Below are 16,482 nucleotides of genomic sequence, written 5' to 3' on the forward strand. Positions count from 1 at the left end.
AATGCGTGTGCCCAAAGGACTGGTATTATTTAAAAAGAAACTGAAGCAATGGTTGACTGATTCATCTATTTTTCCATGTTATTGTTCACTCTATTTATACATTTTTATATTATTCTCCTCTATGTGTAGAGAACACCTGGCTTTGCAAATATCTATTATGGATGAGAACCAAAACAATGGCTTCAGGGCTGAAATCTACTTAGCCACTAACCTAAATCAGACTACAAAAAACATGTTGTGTCAGGAGCAGTGGTGGGAGGCAGTGAAGAAGAATTGTGTAAGGGGAGTGATTATCCTGCTAATCCTATGTTATTCTAAGGAACACCACTAGGAGAACATCTGATGGGAGTTTAAATAAGGCTGATAGACATCACAGTTCATTTAGGTGTTGGACTGCTCAGATACTCACCAACTTTTTTATACTCAGCTTACAGAAAAGTTTCTGCTAGCTGCAGTATCAGCCTTATTATTAGATATTAATTAATACAAAGGCAGAACTACTGTATCTTGAAGCAGTAGCCTTACATCCCTGTTGTAGAAGATGGCCAATTCAGGCTTACAGCTCTTAGGATTTGCCTTGGCTTGTTTAGGATGGATTGGGTTTATAGTGGCAGTAGCTATTCCCCAATGGAAGATGTCCTCTTTTGCCGGAGATGCCATCATCACAGCACAGGTGACCTATGAAGGCTTGTGGATGTCCTGTGTCATGCAGAGTACAGGGCAGATGCAGTGCAAATCCTATGACTCTCTGCTGAAGTTAGGCAGTAAGTATCAATTTTCTGATTTATGAATTTATGATAATTTTACTAGATGTTCTAATGCACACATACAAAAAGCATATCTATCTATCTATCTATCTATCTATCTATCTATCTATCTATCTATCTATCTATCTATCTATCTATCTATCTATCATTTATTATTTTAAACTACTGGTGGGATGTATAGAAATAGTCTTTTTTTCAATGTATTGTATAATATTTTATTGAGCTGTACTGGCTCAATAAATAGTTACAACAGTTTAACTTCAATATGTCAGATTGGAGTGCATCACGGGAGTGAACTTGGAGTGGTGACTACTTTACAACTCACACAGGGATCATGGAGATCAAAAGTAGCCACCCTCCAGAAGGAAGGACAGTGTCAGCATGAATTCAGAGATGATTTGGGGGTCTACAGCTGAGTGATACACAATTAAGAGAACTGAGTTTTTTGTCACTTTAAACCAGAATGATATTTGATCAATAGATATAGTTTTCTGGCTTCACACATTGGAACATGTGTATTTACTTTAAAAAAAAAGCATACCCTACTATTCATAGACTGCCAATCCTGACCTTTTGGGATTTATTTAATAAGCGCAAGACAACCAGTGCAGTAACCCTTGGCAACCTAACAGCACACCACTCACTTTACATGTTTTCAATGCATAGATTTGCTGATATCTGAAGTCATTTTACTTTTCACCATGTGAGCAAAATTGAATTATGCAAAGTTATGCAGTAGTTGGAGGGTTAAAGATAACTTGACTTTGGTCTGTTCATCAAAGAAATTATATGATGCTCTTCAATGCACGGTAAATGATTCCTACAGTTGAATGATGTGAGATACTGTAAATTAGATATTTCAGGTTATTGACAATAATTTTCTTATGTCAAGTAATCTACAAAAACAATATGAAAAGTTAACATTTGTCTTGACCTGGCTGACATGGCTAAACTACATGAGCTAACAGCAAAACCTGAGTATCACTCATGATCAGCTGTTAAAGCTACAAGAATTGCAGCTATGGCTACATGCACCATCTTGTGATGCCAAAATTGTGCTTACTGTATCACAGCTAATTTAGACTATGCTCTTTAATGTTACTGGCTTTGTTGACCTTATTCTCCCTTTAGCAATTTATTGCAGACAATGAAACTGTTCAGCCATTACTAAAAGTTAAATATTCTAATGAAAATCAACTTCTGGCTGGCCAGCCAAATTTTATTATTTTGATATTTTTAAAATTAAAGTGCAAGTCGGGTCTAAACTTTTTTTTTATTTTGCTATGGTTTAGATTTAGCCTTTTTACTTATAACCGGAGCCCCATTAGAAAGATTTTCTATCACTTGATCCCCCAGTGACAACAGTTTCACCAAAGAGGAAGTGAGGAAAAATCTCAAGCAGCAACATAGACAGAAGTTAAAATGCATATTTAATACATCAGGAGAAGGTGTGTGATATAATAAAATATGTTTGTGTGCGGCTCTGTTGCAGAATTTTCTTCATGTCTTTTCACACCATTGTTACTGTGACCGTAAGAACTCCTTCACACCAGGCGCATTGAGCTGCGTTGATCAGCATTGAACATCATAGATAGAAGGACACATAGAAAACAATTGTTTTCATTGAGCCCTGTTCACACCCCACATGTGCCCTGGTGTACATTGTGCAAAATTGCAACTTAGAGTTAAATGAAAGAAAATTTCAATAAAGTATTAAAAAAAAGAGAAACAGTAAACAGTGTGTAATAATACATTGCACCGCCCCTTCCAACGCACACCAGTAGGCACACGTCATACAGGATCATAATATGTGCCCGATGGTGTGTATGTGCCCTAAGCAAGGGGAAATCTCTCTAACAGAACCCTGGATAGCAGCAAGAGCTCAATAGAGGTCGTAATCCTTCCCCACTCTATCCAAAGAAAAAAAGCTTTCGCTGGAAGCTAAAACGTATTGCTCTCTGTGTTGCCATTAGGGATATTTACCCTCTCTATTTCTTCTGGTGACTATTATCACTGAAAGTGAAATAAAATAAAAGAATTTAGAATTTTCACCAGAATAGAAATAAGGGAGAAATCGTCCCATGCGGACACTAGTTCTGGTGACAATCAGGGATTTCCCTTACTTTTTAGGGATTTTCTCTCACTTCCTGTTCCGGCTTTGAGACCGGAAAGGGAAATATCCCCAATGGGACACAGATGGCAAAAAAAAACCTAACAGGGATTGTAATCCTCCCTTACTCTATCCAAAATAAAAAAATAAACGTTTTTGCCTTTAGTTCCACTTTGAACACAGTAGAGAAAAAGTGCAATGTATTTGGTCAAATCGCACAATTCCCATTAAATATAACCTTAGTATTTTGGCAATCAAAGCAATACTTACCCAGGCTGTATTGATGTTTCTGAAAAGTAAACACATATTTCCTAGGGGAAGGTTGTGCTTGGATGAGTCGATGATTAAGAGAACATGAAGCAGAGTTGTTACAAATGCCTGTTATTATTTGGTAAAAGTTGCCTGGAAGTTCATAGTTTTCAGAACTTGGTACCATTCCATGTAAAATTATATCAATCTTTGTTACAGCAGCTCACCTGTGATGAGACGAGAATGAAAAATACCAGCTCATTTGATTTCATTTGACAAGTGTGTACACAAATTGCCAGAATGTAATAATGTCTTTAGGAATTGTTCTGATTCCGTAGCATACATTTTCATATATATCCCTATGCAGTGATCTATTATATCAGATATTCTGATTTGAGAGCCTTCACATTCATATGTATGCTCATCTACAGCAATCTATCACATCAGACATGCCAGTGCAAAGGAAATGAATGAGATTTATCACTTTCATCTACAAGAGGACATCTATGTGTAACAATATTTCTTACATCTCCCTATTCTGCCAGTTTGTGGACCAGGAATAGGAAAAATCTAACAGTCAACTACTCTGTAGGTGGATAATGGCATTTTGCATAAGTTATTCAAATTCAAGATGCACCTTGGGCACTGTTGTATCAATGGAGGGATGCAGCCCAGTTCATTATAACTATGAGCCAAGGGTCCCACTGCTGCATGGCAGGAGTTTTCTGACAACATCTCTCTGTGTTTCTATGCAGAGATAATCCTGTCCCATGCTCACTCAACATACATGCTTCTGTGAGAAGACATGGTCAATAAACACTAACCAATGATGCCATAAGAAGTGGCTCCAAATTCTTTTCATTGCATAGCCCCAACAGATGAAAAAGGTTTAGAAATGCTCCATACATTTGAACAGTAGTATGCACCAAGTATCAGAAGTCTGTTTTGGCTGCTTTGAAATTATGTTACCTTGTTACCTGCATACTTCCTGTGTGATCCCAAAAAGCCCTCTTAGTTCTTACCTTGGACTAAAGAATGATTAGCTATAATGTTAGAGAGATCTGAGAGTAGGAATTGTTAAGTGGTTTAGCAAAATCCATTGGGCAGGGCTGACAACACTCAGTCCACAAAAAGCTGTGTCTTGTCAACACACAACAGCACTTTGTATTTCTGGTAGATGAACAGCAGTTTGTTTGTATTTGCATAAAACACATAAGGTATAGTAAGGTATAGTAAGGTATAGTAAAATACACTTCTCTGCTGCATTTGCTTCTAAACTCAAGAAGACGTCTGTAGTAATGCTTGGCAAAGGTTTTTTTGTAATAAAATCGAACCCTAAACTTAAAATATAGTAGGGGTAGCTTCAAATGGTAAGAACTCCTTACTGGTGGATGTTGACTAGGCGTGTACAATAAAGTAAGCTTAAAATGTCCTCAAAACCGGAGTGTATTAGGCAAATATCTACTTCAGGTTTGGCCCATCTTTTCCTGTCTCCTGTGCCTCTATCGGTCATTGAGATGTTAGTAATGGACCAACTGTAAGGTGCCAGAAGCAGGTGTGGCAGCCAAAGCACCAATTACTTAGCCTCTGCAGATATTTTTACAACAGAGCACCACAGGGTTTTGGAGGAAGGGTTCATACTTTTAAGTTGGCATGTAATGAAGAGCATGGTGATTGGTCACATAGCAATATCACTAAGTCAGACTGCTAAGTGATTATATTTAATATGTTTACTGTTTAAAACAGTATACTCCTTTTTAATTGGGGCAGGATTCTTTCATACACCAAATTTGACCTAACTACATATTTATAAATCAGTAAATGTGATATTCACTAAGCATTCATTGCAGTTAAATCTTCCTTGTGCATGTTCTTTTTAACACAGTGAATGATTCATCTGCAGTGAATGTTTGGTGAATATACAATTCACTGATTTCTAAGTATGCCCTTTAATATTTATTCACGTTAACCAAGGCAGAGTGGGAGATTATATATGTTCACACTTCCTCTCCCTGTTGAGAAAGTAGTGAATTCCAGGATCTCATTCAGGCATCAAGGAACAGACATGATAGATCATGTTGAGACATTGCTACACAACCTAGTAAAGGGCCCTCACCTAGCTTTTTAAAAATCTTTTTCTTTCCTTTTTTACCAAGCAACTTGCGAAACAAGAATTATTACAGCCAGCACAGAAGCTGTGGGGCAATTATAAAGCACATGGCAATAAAAGTGTCAAACTGAACCACTCTCACATGTATAATGATTTTATTGAAATGGTTATTAAACTTTAACTGTGCTCTGTTAGGAAACAATTGTCAGGTCTCTTTTATCCATAAAAGAAAAAGATTTGCAGCCAGAGACATGAAAGCTGGGTTAAGTCAGGATTGCTGATTTTGTGATATACTTGCAGCATTAACAGTTTAATAATGGCTAGTTCCCATCCTTGTCTACCCTAGGTGAGCATCTGGACAATGCAAAACAAGTCTCCTTTCATAGATTAAAACTGACTTCTAGACAAGATCAGACCTGTCAAAACAGTCACCCTGGAGAGCTGCATATTTTCAACAAAGCAGCTCTCCTCCCAAACATAAAAGACAAGAATTAACAAAACCATCAGCTTTTCCAGTAGAACATTCCTCCTGCAACATGTCAAGTTAACCCCTTCAACACTAGCTATGTAAAACCCATGTGACATGAAATTGTATCATTAAAACGTTCTAGATTTATATTAGTTTTCCCAACAGTTCATGCTTAAGGATATTATTTGAAGCAACACAGTCATGTATGTACAACCCATACAATTACATTACATACAATTGATATGGTGCATTCATTGCTATGATATAAACAAACAAAATGCAGAGTTGTCATATGGAAAGAAAGTATACCCCAATCCGCCAATGATTACAATGTCATTAGGGAGTATACAGTGGCAGACCTAAGGAACAAAGGGCCCTGGTGCAAGATTTTTTCCCCCAGGGATCTTGCACTGCCCCATATTCCACCAAAGGGAGATGCCCCTGACCAGATCTCACTGCCCCCACCCCCATCCCCAGCCTCAGGCTCGGCTGCACCGGCAGTAATTCCACCTCTGGGAGTATGCAGGTGGAGCCTGTCCTATTTAAACCTCAGACATCTAGAGTCTGGTCCTCTCTTTGCTTTTGATGTGTGTGGTATCATCATGCCAAGCTCAACAGCTCTCTGAGGCTCTCAGAAAAAAGCTGTGGAAGCCTATGTGTCTGGCTTCAAACAATTGCTATTTTGTCCAAGATTGGATGACCCAACACATTGAGCCCACAAGCTGCCCATTTGATGCTAAAAGAAGACTCCAAGAACCCCAAAATTTCATTACAGGGTGTTCAGATAACATTTGCAACTGTTAGGGTCAAAGTGCATGCAGCTATAATCAGAAAGAGATTCCATCAATTTAACCTGCATGATAGGTGACAGTGGCGGAACTACCAGGGTCGCAGAGGTCGCGGCCGCGACCGGGCCCTGACTGGCCTTTTGTAACAATATGAAGAAGGTTGATAAATCAAAAACTTTTAAGTTTAACCAGAAGTTAGTCTTTCAATACTATAATGATCCAAAGCACACTAGCAAATCCGCCAAGGAATGTCTCAAAAGAAAGTTATGGCCTTCTCTAGTTAAAGCCCTGATTTAATTCCCATTAAAATCTTGTAGGGGAATTCTGAAATGGGCAGACTGACCAATATCTTGCAACTGAAAGAAATTTGCATAAAGAAGTGTTCAAAAATGTCACTGAATTAATGTCAGAGACTAGTGAGCAGCTACATAAAATGTCTACAAAAAGTAAATTCTGCTAAAGGGGGCAAAACCAGCTTTTGATGCCAAGGGGGCCTTTACCCTTTTCCACACTACACCATTACAACTACTGATATTTTTGTTAAATAAATTATTTAGAAGGCAATTTTTTTGTGTATACCACTTTATCACTTCTTTCTGTACACACTGTTTGAAAAAAGATCTAGAGGATTATTCACAAAGCTGCCAAAGGCAGCCGAGTGAATAACCCAGAAAAAAATAGTAAAAAAAGGGTATTGTAGAGAGGCATAGACCGATGCATATAAAAAATATATTATTTCTACAAATAAATACAATAAAATATATCCAATTGATGCAATATACAAATACATTCCTAAAAATACAAGAAGCATATGCCCCATGTATATGACCTCAGGCCTAATGTTGATAGTGAGATAACCATGATTACAGACATTACATTGATGCAATATCCCAATACATTTCCAACATGATACATCCTTGCTGATAGGACGGCCATATAAATATCAATTGATGGATACATTGTCCAGATATCTGACAGTTTGTTCCGACGTGTTTCGCAATTTGCTTCTTCAGGGGACTGAAAACACAGGCAGCTTATGCATGGAAACCCACAAAAATCTTGCAACAAAAGGAATCTTGCATGGAGACATGGTCAACAATTTCACTGGGTCTAAGACAGAGACTAGAAGGCAGTTATATAAAGTTTCTATAAGGGGGCAATACCAGCTTCTGATGGCAAGGGCGTTCTTGCTTTTTTATTCTTTTCTTTTTCTTTTATTTAAGTATATCACCTGTATCTGTAGACACGGTCTAGATAAAGTTCAAATGTTTGCCTGTTCAACTATGTGTACCTAATTTTGTTTACATGACACTACACCCCGAGCGATAAACAAAACAGTCCACCTATGACCCATTTCTCAGCCTCATAGTTCTAGCCGACCTGTGACAATGAAACTGTCACAGGTCGGCTCAATAGATCGGGAAGTGAGTGAACACATACCGAGCTTTGGGTGACGGGAGGGCGCTAGTTTGTGTCCCCATGGTTCTCCTTTAAAGTTTATCTAAACCCATAATATATTAAAGCTTACCAATGCATAGATGTGTTGCATTAGTTTTCTTTTTTATGGCTTTTTTTTTACCTGATGATCTGACCAGTAACACACTTCCTATCTTAGGGTGGTTACACTCACTCCTCCCATGTATCTATGGGGGAGCAACATAGCCACCCTTGGAAAGTAGCATTATCAAACTGTGAAGAGGGTATTGTTAGATAGACTATTGATATAGGTGGACTTTACACAAGTGACTAAGGGTTCTATTCACGAAGCTGCCGAGGGCAGCCGAGTGAATGACCGATCTGAAGTGAAGTGAGCCGAACACTGTTCGGCTATTCACTTCAGGCTGGTACGGCTAATTTCAGCCGTACATCGGCTGAAATCAGCCGTACATCGGCTTGCTTCGTGTGGCTTTGGGTTGGCCGAACAATCTAGCTTTAGCTAACACATTTTAAGCAGTTGCAACAACAGTTTTTTTTCTTTTGAGATAAAGGTTTTAATTATATGAAAGAAATAACCACTGTGAGATGCCCTGTCAGTGTTAAATGGTTTGCCTCAACTCTATCTTCCACTTTTGCTGGGTAACTTGGTCTGTTAAAAGAAGTTGAAAAAAAAACAGATTTACTGGCAGGAACAACAGGTGATACAATTATGTTACAGGGAGAACCCAGAAAAACAAAGACTACACTATTGACAAGCTGCATCATATAGGTCATTTTTTATTTTGCCCATAGTTTCACTTTAAAACACAAGTTGAGCTTAACGTTTGTATGTTTTGGATTAGCATTCCAAGTGTTTTAGCTGTTTTGTCCCCACTAGGGGGAGATTTATCAACACTTCCTAGACTAAAGACAGGGTATGATAGGGAGAGGAAATAATGAGAAATCTCCACAATGGGGACAAAGGCACAAAAAGTGGGAAAGGTTGGGAACTCTATAACTGTCTGTGTCTTCATGTTTCCCTATTTCTTGGTAAATCAATAAATTACTGTTACTTTAGAAAATCAGCTCCAAAGAATCTATTTTATGAATATTACCCAAATGTTAAAAAAAGGAGTTTATATATATGATCCTTAGGGGAGCACGTATAAGATTTATCTATTTAACAGAGTTTATGCGGATAGTCATTTCCTTCCTGGCTCTCCCCAGTAAGTGCATCATCATGCTGATCATCGTTTGATGACAACAGGATTAGAGTGACTAACACAAATAACTACATACACTGGGTAATTCTAGCTAGTTGAAGTCAGTGAAGAAACAATGAGATCAGGCAGGAGATGCTTATAAAAAGAGATTGAGGGGGAGGACTTACCAGGTATGATAATTGCAGATGATTTCTACTTTTTCATATTCAATAATCTAGGGCCATTGAGCAGATGATCTCATGATTAGTTCACAAAGCAGGCAGCAATATAATAGTGCTATGTTTCATAACTTCACAGGACTCCTTCATGAAGACATCAGTGATCATATTAATCATCATACTGATGATACTAATGCAGTAATTCTGAAGGGTCTCAAAACATTACACTAAAATATTCATGACTTCTTTGTGAAACAATTAGGTTTTTTTGTAATAATAATACCAAGATGTTCTGTTAATATATGTCATGATGTTCTCACAAACGTTGCACTGCACCTACCACTACAGCATCTGCTTGCAATGTGGCCCAATTCCGTATGGTGTAACATTTGTCACAATTTTATTTTGCTGTGAGGCATCCATTAGAAATTAGAAACTAATGGAAAATTTGCCATGCAACTGAATCGATAATGCAGATCCCATTATTCACTCTATCGACTGAATATTTAATTTGCTTCTCAGAATTAGTTAACTTATTAAAAAGTACTCCAAAGGAAGACAAATTAAGATTCCACTTTTGAATGCAGACTGCAATTTGGTCTCTCAACCAGGAAACATAGGAGTATTGACTACCTGTCCCAGGTGAGCTCTAGTCACTCAACTGGAATCTAGTAGTTATCCAACTTGAAACCCCAAAGAATTCCCACCATACTGACATAATTGGCCTAGTAAGGAACTAATACTAATGCTAATGGCTTAATTAGGAACTCTACTTCCATTTTAGGTGATACACTGAAAGGGATGTATAGTAATTAATTATTAGGGCAGTGATGTCACATGGGGAAGACGTCTTCAAGTCTATCATTGTAAGTGTGATAATTTTATATTCTCAGAACCCACTAAGTATCCAGGGACATGTTTTAAACCAGTGCAGTTTTTGGCAATCGGTAATGAGAAAATGTATAAATCAACTGTAGACCTTTAGAGATTCATATGATAGAAAATCTATTAAAATGTATCACTGCTCAAGTTTGCACAACCTTAGTATTATGTAGGTAATGTTTTGAAGGTAAAGATTAACATTGGGTGTTATCTATAACTTTTGCTCCTTTTGTCTCTAAAGAAGGTTTTACTTGTTATTTTACTGTTGTGACACTGTTACATAGAAGTGGTTCTCTTTGCCAATTTTTGAAAACAGTAGGAGTGTAGGTATTCATCCAGGTAACATAATTGATTACATATAGAGTGAATGTTTTTTTCAGTTTTTCTAGCTATTAAAGTACAAGGAAGGGCTAAGTAATAAACCAGCACTGAAATGTTCCCTCCGCTTTTCTCCCCATGGACCTGCATACATGTTATAACAAGTGTAAATACTTTAGCATTTTTTTCTATGTGATCACGTGACTGCACAGCTCCGATCTCTCACTAGCTATTGTGCAGCTGGTGCGACAACACCTAAAACAATGGATGCCGGCAGGTGATATCACTGCTCTAGGGAATTAATTCCAGTTGTCAGCCCTCTACAGTACACAGAAGAGCTGGAGCTTTCTGGCCATGTGTCCACATAAAAATACCACTAAAAATGTATCTGGACTGTAAATTTGTTATAAAATATATGCAGGTCCATAGGATGAAAAGGGGAGGGATTGTTTACATCCTGGTTTATTACTTAGCAATTTCTTCTACTTTATCTGTTGGTTCGTAAGCAAAGAAATGTCATGTTGAAATGACAGGATAGACAAATTAATGTTAAGAGCCAAAAACTGGTTAGTTTTATCCAAAATTGAGCGGGCACTTTTAACAGTCATAGAGTGGCTACATTTTGCCCTATTTTGGTATGAGGGGAACACTTGCAGTCATGTTTCTGAGAGAATTAGACCATGCAGTGCTTCCCTAGGCCGCGATAATATGGTTTTCTGCCAACTTGTTGAAAATATTTTTGCATTGGGAACCAATCCTCCCATCATGTAGAAGCAGGATGAAAGGTTTAACTGTCTGCAACATCGGCCAAATGCATACAGTAGTTGTGACATCAACTATCTCACCATCATTCTTCAAAAACATTCAAAAACATTAGCTGCCAGCTATAATTTTTAGGTACATTAGCTGCTGACTCCCGTAATTACTTCAACCCCATTTATATATACATATAATTAGCCTTAAACCATTATGCAACTGAGCCAAGTGAGGTTCAGATTTGTAACTACATCCATTTTAAATTACTGCAGTTTTGGTTCAGTGTTAGAAAATTGTTGTGAGTATACCAATCAAGTCACCCAAACCAGGCTAAAAATGACATTTAAAAGAACCTAAATTTGGTATTATTTTTCTCTTCTCGGATACTTATGGTCCCAATATTTTTGACAACAAAAAAATAGTGATTATTAAACTTTGTCTCAAATATGTACACATAAAACATGAATGGGCATGATTTCATGTAGGGTAACCCTTGGGAAATGAATAATTTGGATGAACTTGCAAAGAAAACAATGTCAGGTTTCAACCTGTGTTCAAGTTAAACACATGCTACTTTTCAAGTTAGGACTTAGCAGAGAATTTCAGACAGGAAGACTTTAAAATATGTTATTATATGGTCACCAAATCTGGGATCAGCAGAAGCATAACAAGAGCAGTTTGCTACAAAATAATAGCATGGAAGCCAAACATAATAACGTGATAATCACAAACACAATTGAACCACCAAATGTAGTTATGAAACATGATAACACTCATTAGAACTCTGATTCATCCTTCATCCCAATCAAAAATGAATATTTTTATTTATCATTAGAAAGGTTAAAGTCAGTATAAAGATTAAAAGTTTTAATATATGGCAGGCTTTTAGTAGGAATATGTGAATATTTTCAGCTGTAATTCTTTCCCTCTATGGCCTACAGGAATGAACTAAGTTAACATTAATTATAGCTTTTTATCATATTCATTATACAAGTGGAAAATTTACCAGGATGTAGAATCTATATCAAATAAGATGTGACTTGCAAATGAGAGTTTATGTATCATGGAATATCATGTGTTCAAACACTAGGGGCAACTTTCAAGGCCTGGTGGATTTGTCTGCTTGTTAGGCAAACATTTAAAGGTAATGGGAATCTTTCACTAACAAAGAGCTTTGGGCATATGCCAGTTCACTAATTAGACCAAGTAACAGTGCTCAGTTTATTAGTGTACGATTAATATGACGACATTCTCTCTGGTAGCCGCAGCGTTGAATAATCACTTGCAGTGTTCAGATACAGAGTACAGTTCACCCACATGTATGCCTGCAGATTTGTACAATCCTTGATGATTCATGCAATTCATGAAGCTTTGTCGGCTTAATTTCTGTATTGCATGATTTTTTGCTGATCAGATGGATCTGCATGCAAATATGTTTGTTGCGAAGTTTGCTCATCACTTTTCCCAACCCTATGAAGCTTTTTCCAGAGTTGGGCTATTGGAGTTTAAGGTCGGTGTTCTTGTATGTCATATAAGCATAACTTAACAAATTTGTTAACTTCCCCTAATAGGGATCTAGCAATATAGGGGTCTATTCACGAAGCTGCCGAAGGATCTGGCCGTAGCTTCGGCCGATCCTTCTGCTAGCTTCGGCCCCAGGACCCCTTTGGTTCAGTAGAACCGAAGGGGTGCTTTACGGGCTATTCACAATAGCCCGTACAGCTCCCGATCGTGGCCGAGAGGCTCAGCTGAGCCGAACGCATATGCATCGGCTCGGCTGAGCCGTGCTGAAAGCCGAAGCTGGCCGAGCGGCCGGCCATTGGCATATGCGCTCGGCTCGGCTGAGCCGCTCGGCCACGATCGGGAGCTGTACGGGCTATTGTGAATAGCCCGTAAAGCACCCCTTCGGTTCTACACCAATGCTTTTCAATGGGAACATTTTTTTTATTTTTGTTTCTATTCTGACATCGATCGTGTCAGAATAAAGAAAAAAAAAGACACAGCGTTGTTTCTCTCCAGGGCGGCCGGGAGCGGGAGGCTCCCAGAGCGCCCGGGAGAGTTTAATTTTTTGACAGCAGCAGAGCCGCCTGACAATAGGAAACTATTGGCCGGAGCTAGCCGTCACTGCTAGCTCCGCACAATCGTTTGCTATTTACTTTTTTCACTTTTTTCACTCTTTTTCTGTTCTGCTCGGTACCTCTGAGGGACCGAGCAGAACAGCCGAGCCGAATGCCGCCGGCTATTCACTCACTGCTGTTCGGGATCTTTAAGAATAGCCCGAACAGCAGTGAGTAGCCTGCCGGAGGTTCGGCTCAGCCGATCGAGATGTTGGCTGAGTCGAACTCCTTCTGCACTTCTGGTCGGCCGAATATGCTGAGCATGTTCGGCCGTCCCGAAGCCACACGAAGCCAACTTCAGATCGTTCATTCACTCGGCTGCCCTCAGCAGCTTTGTGAATAGACCCCATAGTATGTTACCTTTCTTTTTCAATTTACGCTCTAAGCAAATAGAAGGCTCAAGCGTGCACAAAGAAATTATATATACAAAGTGAATTCACTATATTTTTCAGGCTGCCATGCCTCTTGACCAGTGTTTGGGAACTGGTTTCTTGTCATGCTTTACATAATGTGTAATGAATATGAATATAATTTGTAATATTCTCTTTTCCTTTTACTAGGCAATATGCAGGCTACTCGGGCATTGATGATTTGTGGAATTCTGTTGGGCTTCTTTGCAGCTTGCATTGCTTTAGTGGGAATGAAATGCTTAACTTGCCTTCAAGATGATGAGGTGAAGAAAGCCAAGGTTGGAATCGTTGGTGGAATTCTTTTCATTATTGCTGGTAAGTATAATTATTTGTTGGTGTCCCATATAGAGTGGTGGTTGGTTACGTAATTCATATACAATATTCTGCACTTTAAAATAATGACACTATAATTTCCAGAAAGCTCAAACAGATATATGTCTTTGGGAATAGTTACACATGCAGACCATTTCAAACTAATAAAGTGGGTTAATTGCCAACTGACAATTCCTGCAGTTTCTGTATTGAGTTTCTGATGGTCATCCATTGAATAGAACAATATTACTACCACTTACGGAGGCTGCAGTTTCCTGTGTAATCAAATAGCTATATAGAATTGGCAGAGATAGTCTTAAGCCAGGTATACACAGAGCGAATTTTGGCTGATTCAGCAGCTTTGTTTGGGTATTCCGACAGCAGCCAATGGTAGAATACAAAAGAAGCAGCAGGGGATTCGTCCATGCACGTTGTTTAGCGTGGATGGGATAATCTGTTATATTTTCTTTCCTCAGCCCGCTGGTTAAAAGAATAAAATATATATGTGTATACCCTATTGTAATGTATTCATAGACATGTGAGGAATGCTACCCAATCCAGCAGATTTCTTTCTTTTATGAACACAATCAGATAGCATCAGACATCCTGGGCTGAACAATGTGGGGAAAATAGCCATCAACCTTGCTGGATATTTTCAGCCAAATGCTGTTGCCATCAAGTTGAGTTAGTGCCAAAGGAGCCTGGCCACGTACTCCTACACTTGCACTGCTTGAAACGTACACATAGGGTATCTGAGTTTTTAAGTTGATGGTGAAATATTTCAAAATATCTTTTGGTGCCTCTACATATGACTCCCCTTGCTACTTATGGCCACATATGGTGATAATGAATTGTTGATCTGTGTCTGTAGTTTTTTTATTTAATGTTTTAATGTCTTATGGAATTTTTCTTTCTAGGGCTATGTGTTCTTATTGCAACAGCATGGTATGGAAACCAAATTGCCAGAGATTTCTACAATGTCTTTACCCCAACCAACTCCAAGTAAGTATAGCAAGTTTCATGTATAGTTTTTTTCTTCTAGATTTAACAACTTTATTTTAAAAAGAAGACTTCTTCTTATAAGTCCCAGGTGTTGGCAATGATTCTGGAAAGGAAATGACAGCCGTGGCACTTTGAGATACAAACCCACAATAGGCTTTCTTGTGCTACATGTCCTTTCACAACTCAACTGGGATCCTCTCTCCCCTTAGATGGAGTAGCTCAGGTGGTTTTTCAATGGAAACGTAGCACAATAAAGCGTATTGCAGGATCTTATCTTATCTAAGATATTATATTTTCTTTTGACACCTATTCAACTTTAACAGGGTTATTCACAAAAGGGTTTGCAGAAGGCAGGAGAATTGAACAATCTAGAACAAAATAGCTGAACTGGAAAGTGAGCTTAATTGGAGAATTTTTCAAAATCAGCTATTTTGGCCTAGATTGTTCACTTCTTCTGCCTTCTTCAAACCCTTCACCCTTTTGTCAATAACCCTGTAAGATTCACTTGGCAGCTCAACAAGCCATGTTTAGAATATGGCACTGAAGGTATGGTAGCAAACAATATATAGTAAAGAGAAATTTGTACCTAAAATGTTGTAATTAAATAATAATTATACTATTATTAATATTAATAATAATACATCATCATTTATTTCTTAAAGATATGAATTTGGTCCAGCCTTATTTATTGGTTGGGCAGGTGCTGCAATGGCAATCTTAGGAGGGGCCTTGCTGTGCTGCTCCTGTCCTAAAAGGGAAACTTCATACCCACCACCTAGAAGCTACCAAAAAAATGCACCTTCAGCACCTGCAGGAAAAGACTACGTGTAATTCATATGCTGAGCAATTGTGATCACTTCAGTGGGACTTGAAAATTTTCTTTGCCATTCCACTTTGAAAATAACCCACAAATTACCTATTTTTCAGTAAACTTATGAACTGGTTCAAATGTATATTCATACACATGCAAGACAGGTAAAAAGCAGCAAGACTGAAATGTGTAAACCTGAAAATTACCCAGTTGAATCTTTTGTTAACATACAACATATTGCAGCATGCGTAGGCATTCAAAAGTCTCCTAGTAGTGATAAATAAATATTATTGCGAAGACCGCTAAACGGCCATTAAAATACATTTCTACATTAATAGTATTCATAGTACCAAGCAGTAATTGTCATACTGATATACAGGTTTATAAGTATTAAGAACTCTTTTTACATGGGAGCTCAAAGGCAAGGTTGCATATTTAAGAGTTAGTGGACATGCAGCACATTATTTATAGTTAAACACAGTTATGTAACTATTTATATCACTTAATGAAATGCTGTGTAAATAGTCTGCATAATTTCCTGAACTAAAGCCAGCAATTTCCTGAACTAAATTGCCGGTCCAGAA

At 38.1% G+C, this 16,482-nt stretch overlaps 1 protein-coding gene across 1 annotated transcript; it reads left to right on the forward strand.

The window, feature by feature from the left end:
• Positions 1 to 328: 328 nt before the first annotated feature.
• Positions 329 to 16,220, forward strand: CLDN1 (claudin 1). The gene is made up of 4 exons (XM_018576390.1): positions 329 to 764; positions 13,924 to 14,088; positions 15,003 to 15,087; positions 15,750 to 16,220. Exons 1-4 carry the CDS (start codon positions 542 to 544, stop codon positions 15,916 to 15,918), a joined length of 642 nt encoding a protein of 213 aa, XP_018431892.1. The 5' UTR covers positions 329 to 541; the 3' UTR covers positions 15,919 to 16,220.
• The last annotated feature ends 262 nt before the right edge of the window (positions 16,221 to 16,482 follow it).

This window comes from Nanorana parkeri, unplaced genomic scaffold (assembly GCF_000935625.1).
Source record: "Nanorana parkeri isolate BGI_ZX_2015 unplaced genomic scaffold, ASM93562v1 scaffold66, whole genome shotgun sequence".
Taxonomy (NCBI): domain Eukaryota; kingdom Metazoa; phylum Chordata; class Amphibia; order Anura; family Dicroglossidae; genus Nanorana; species Nanorana parkeri.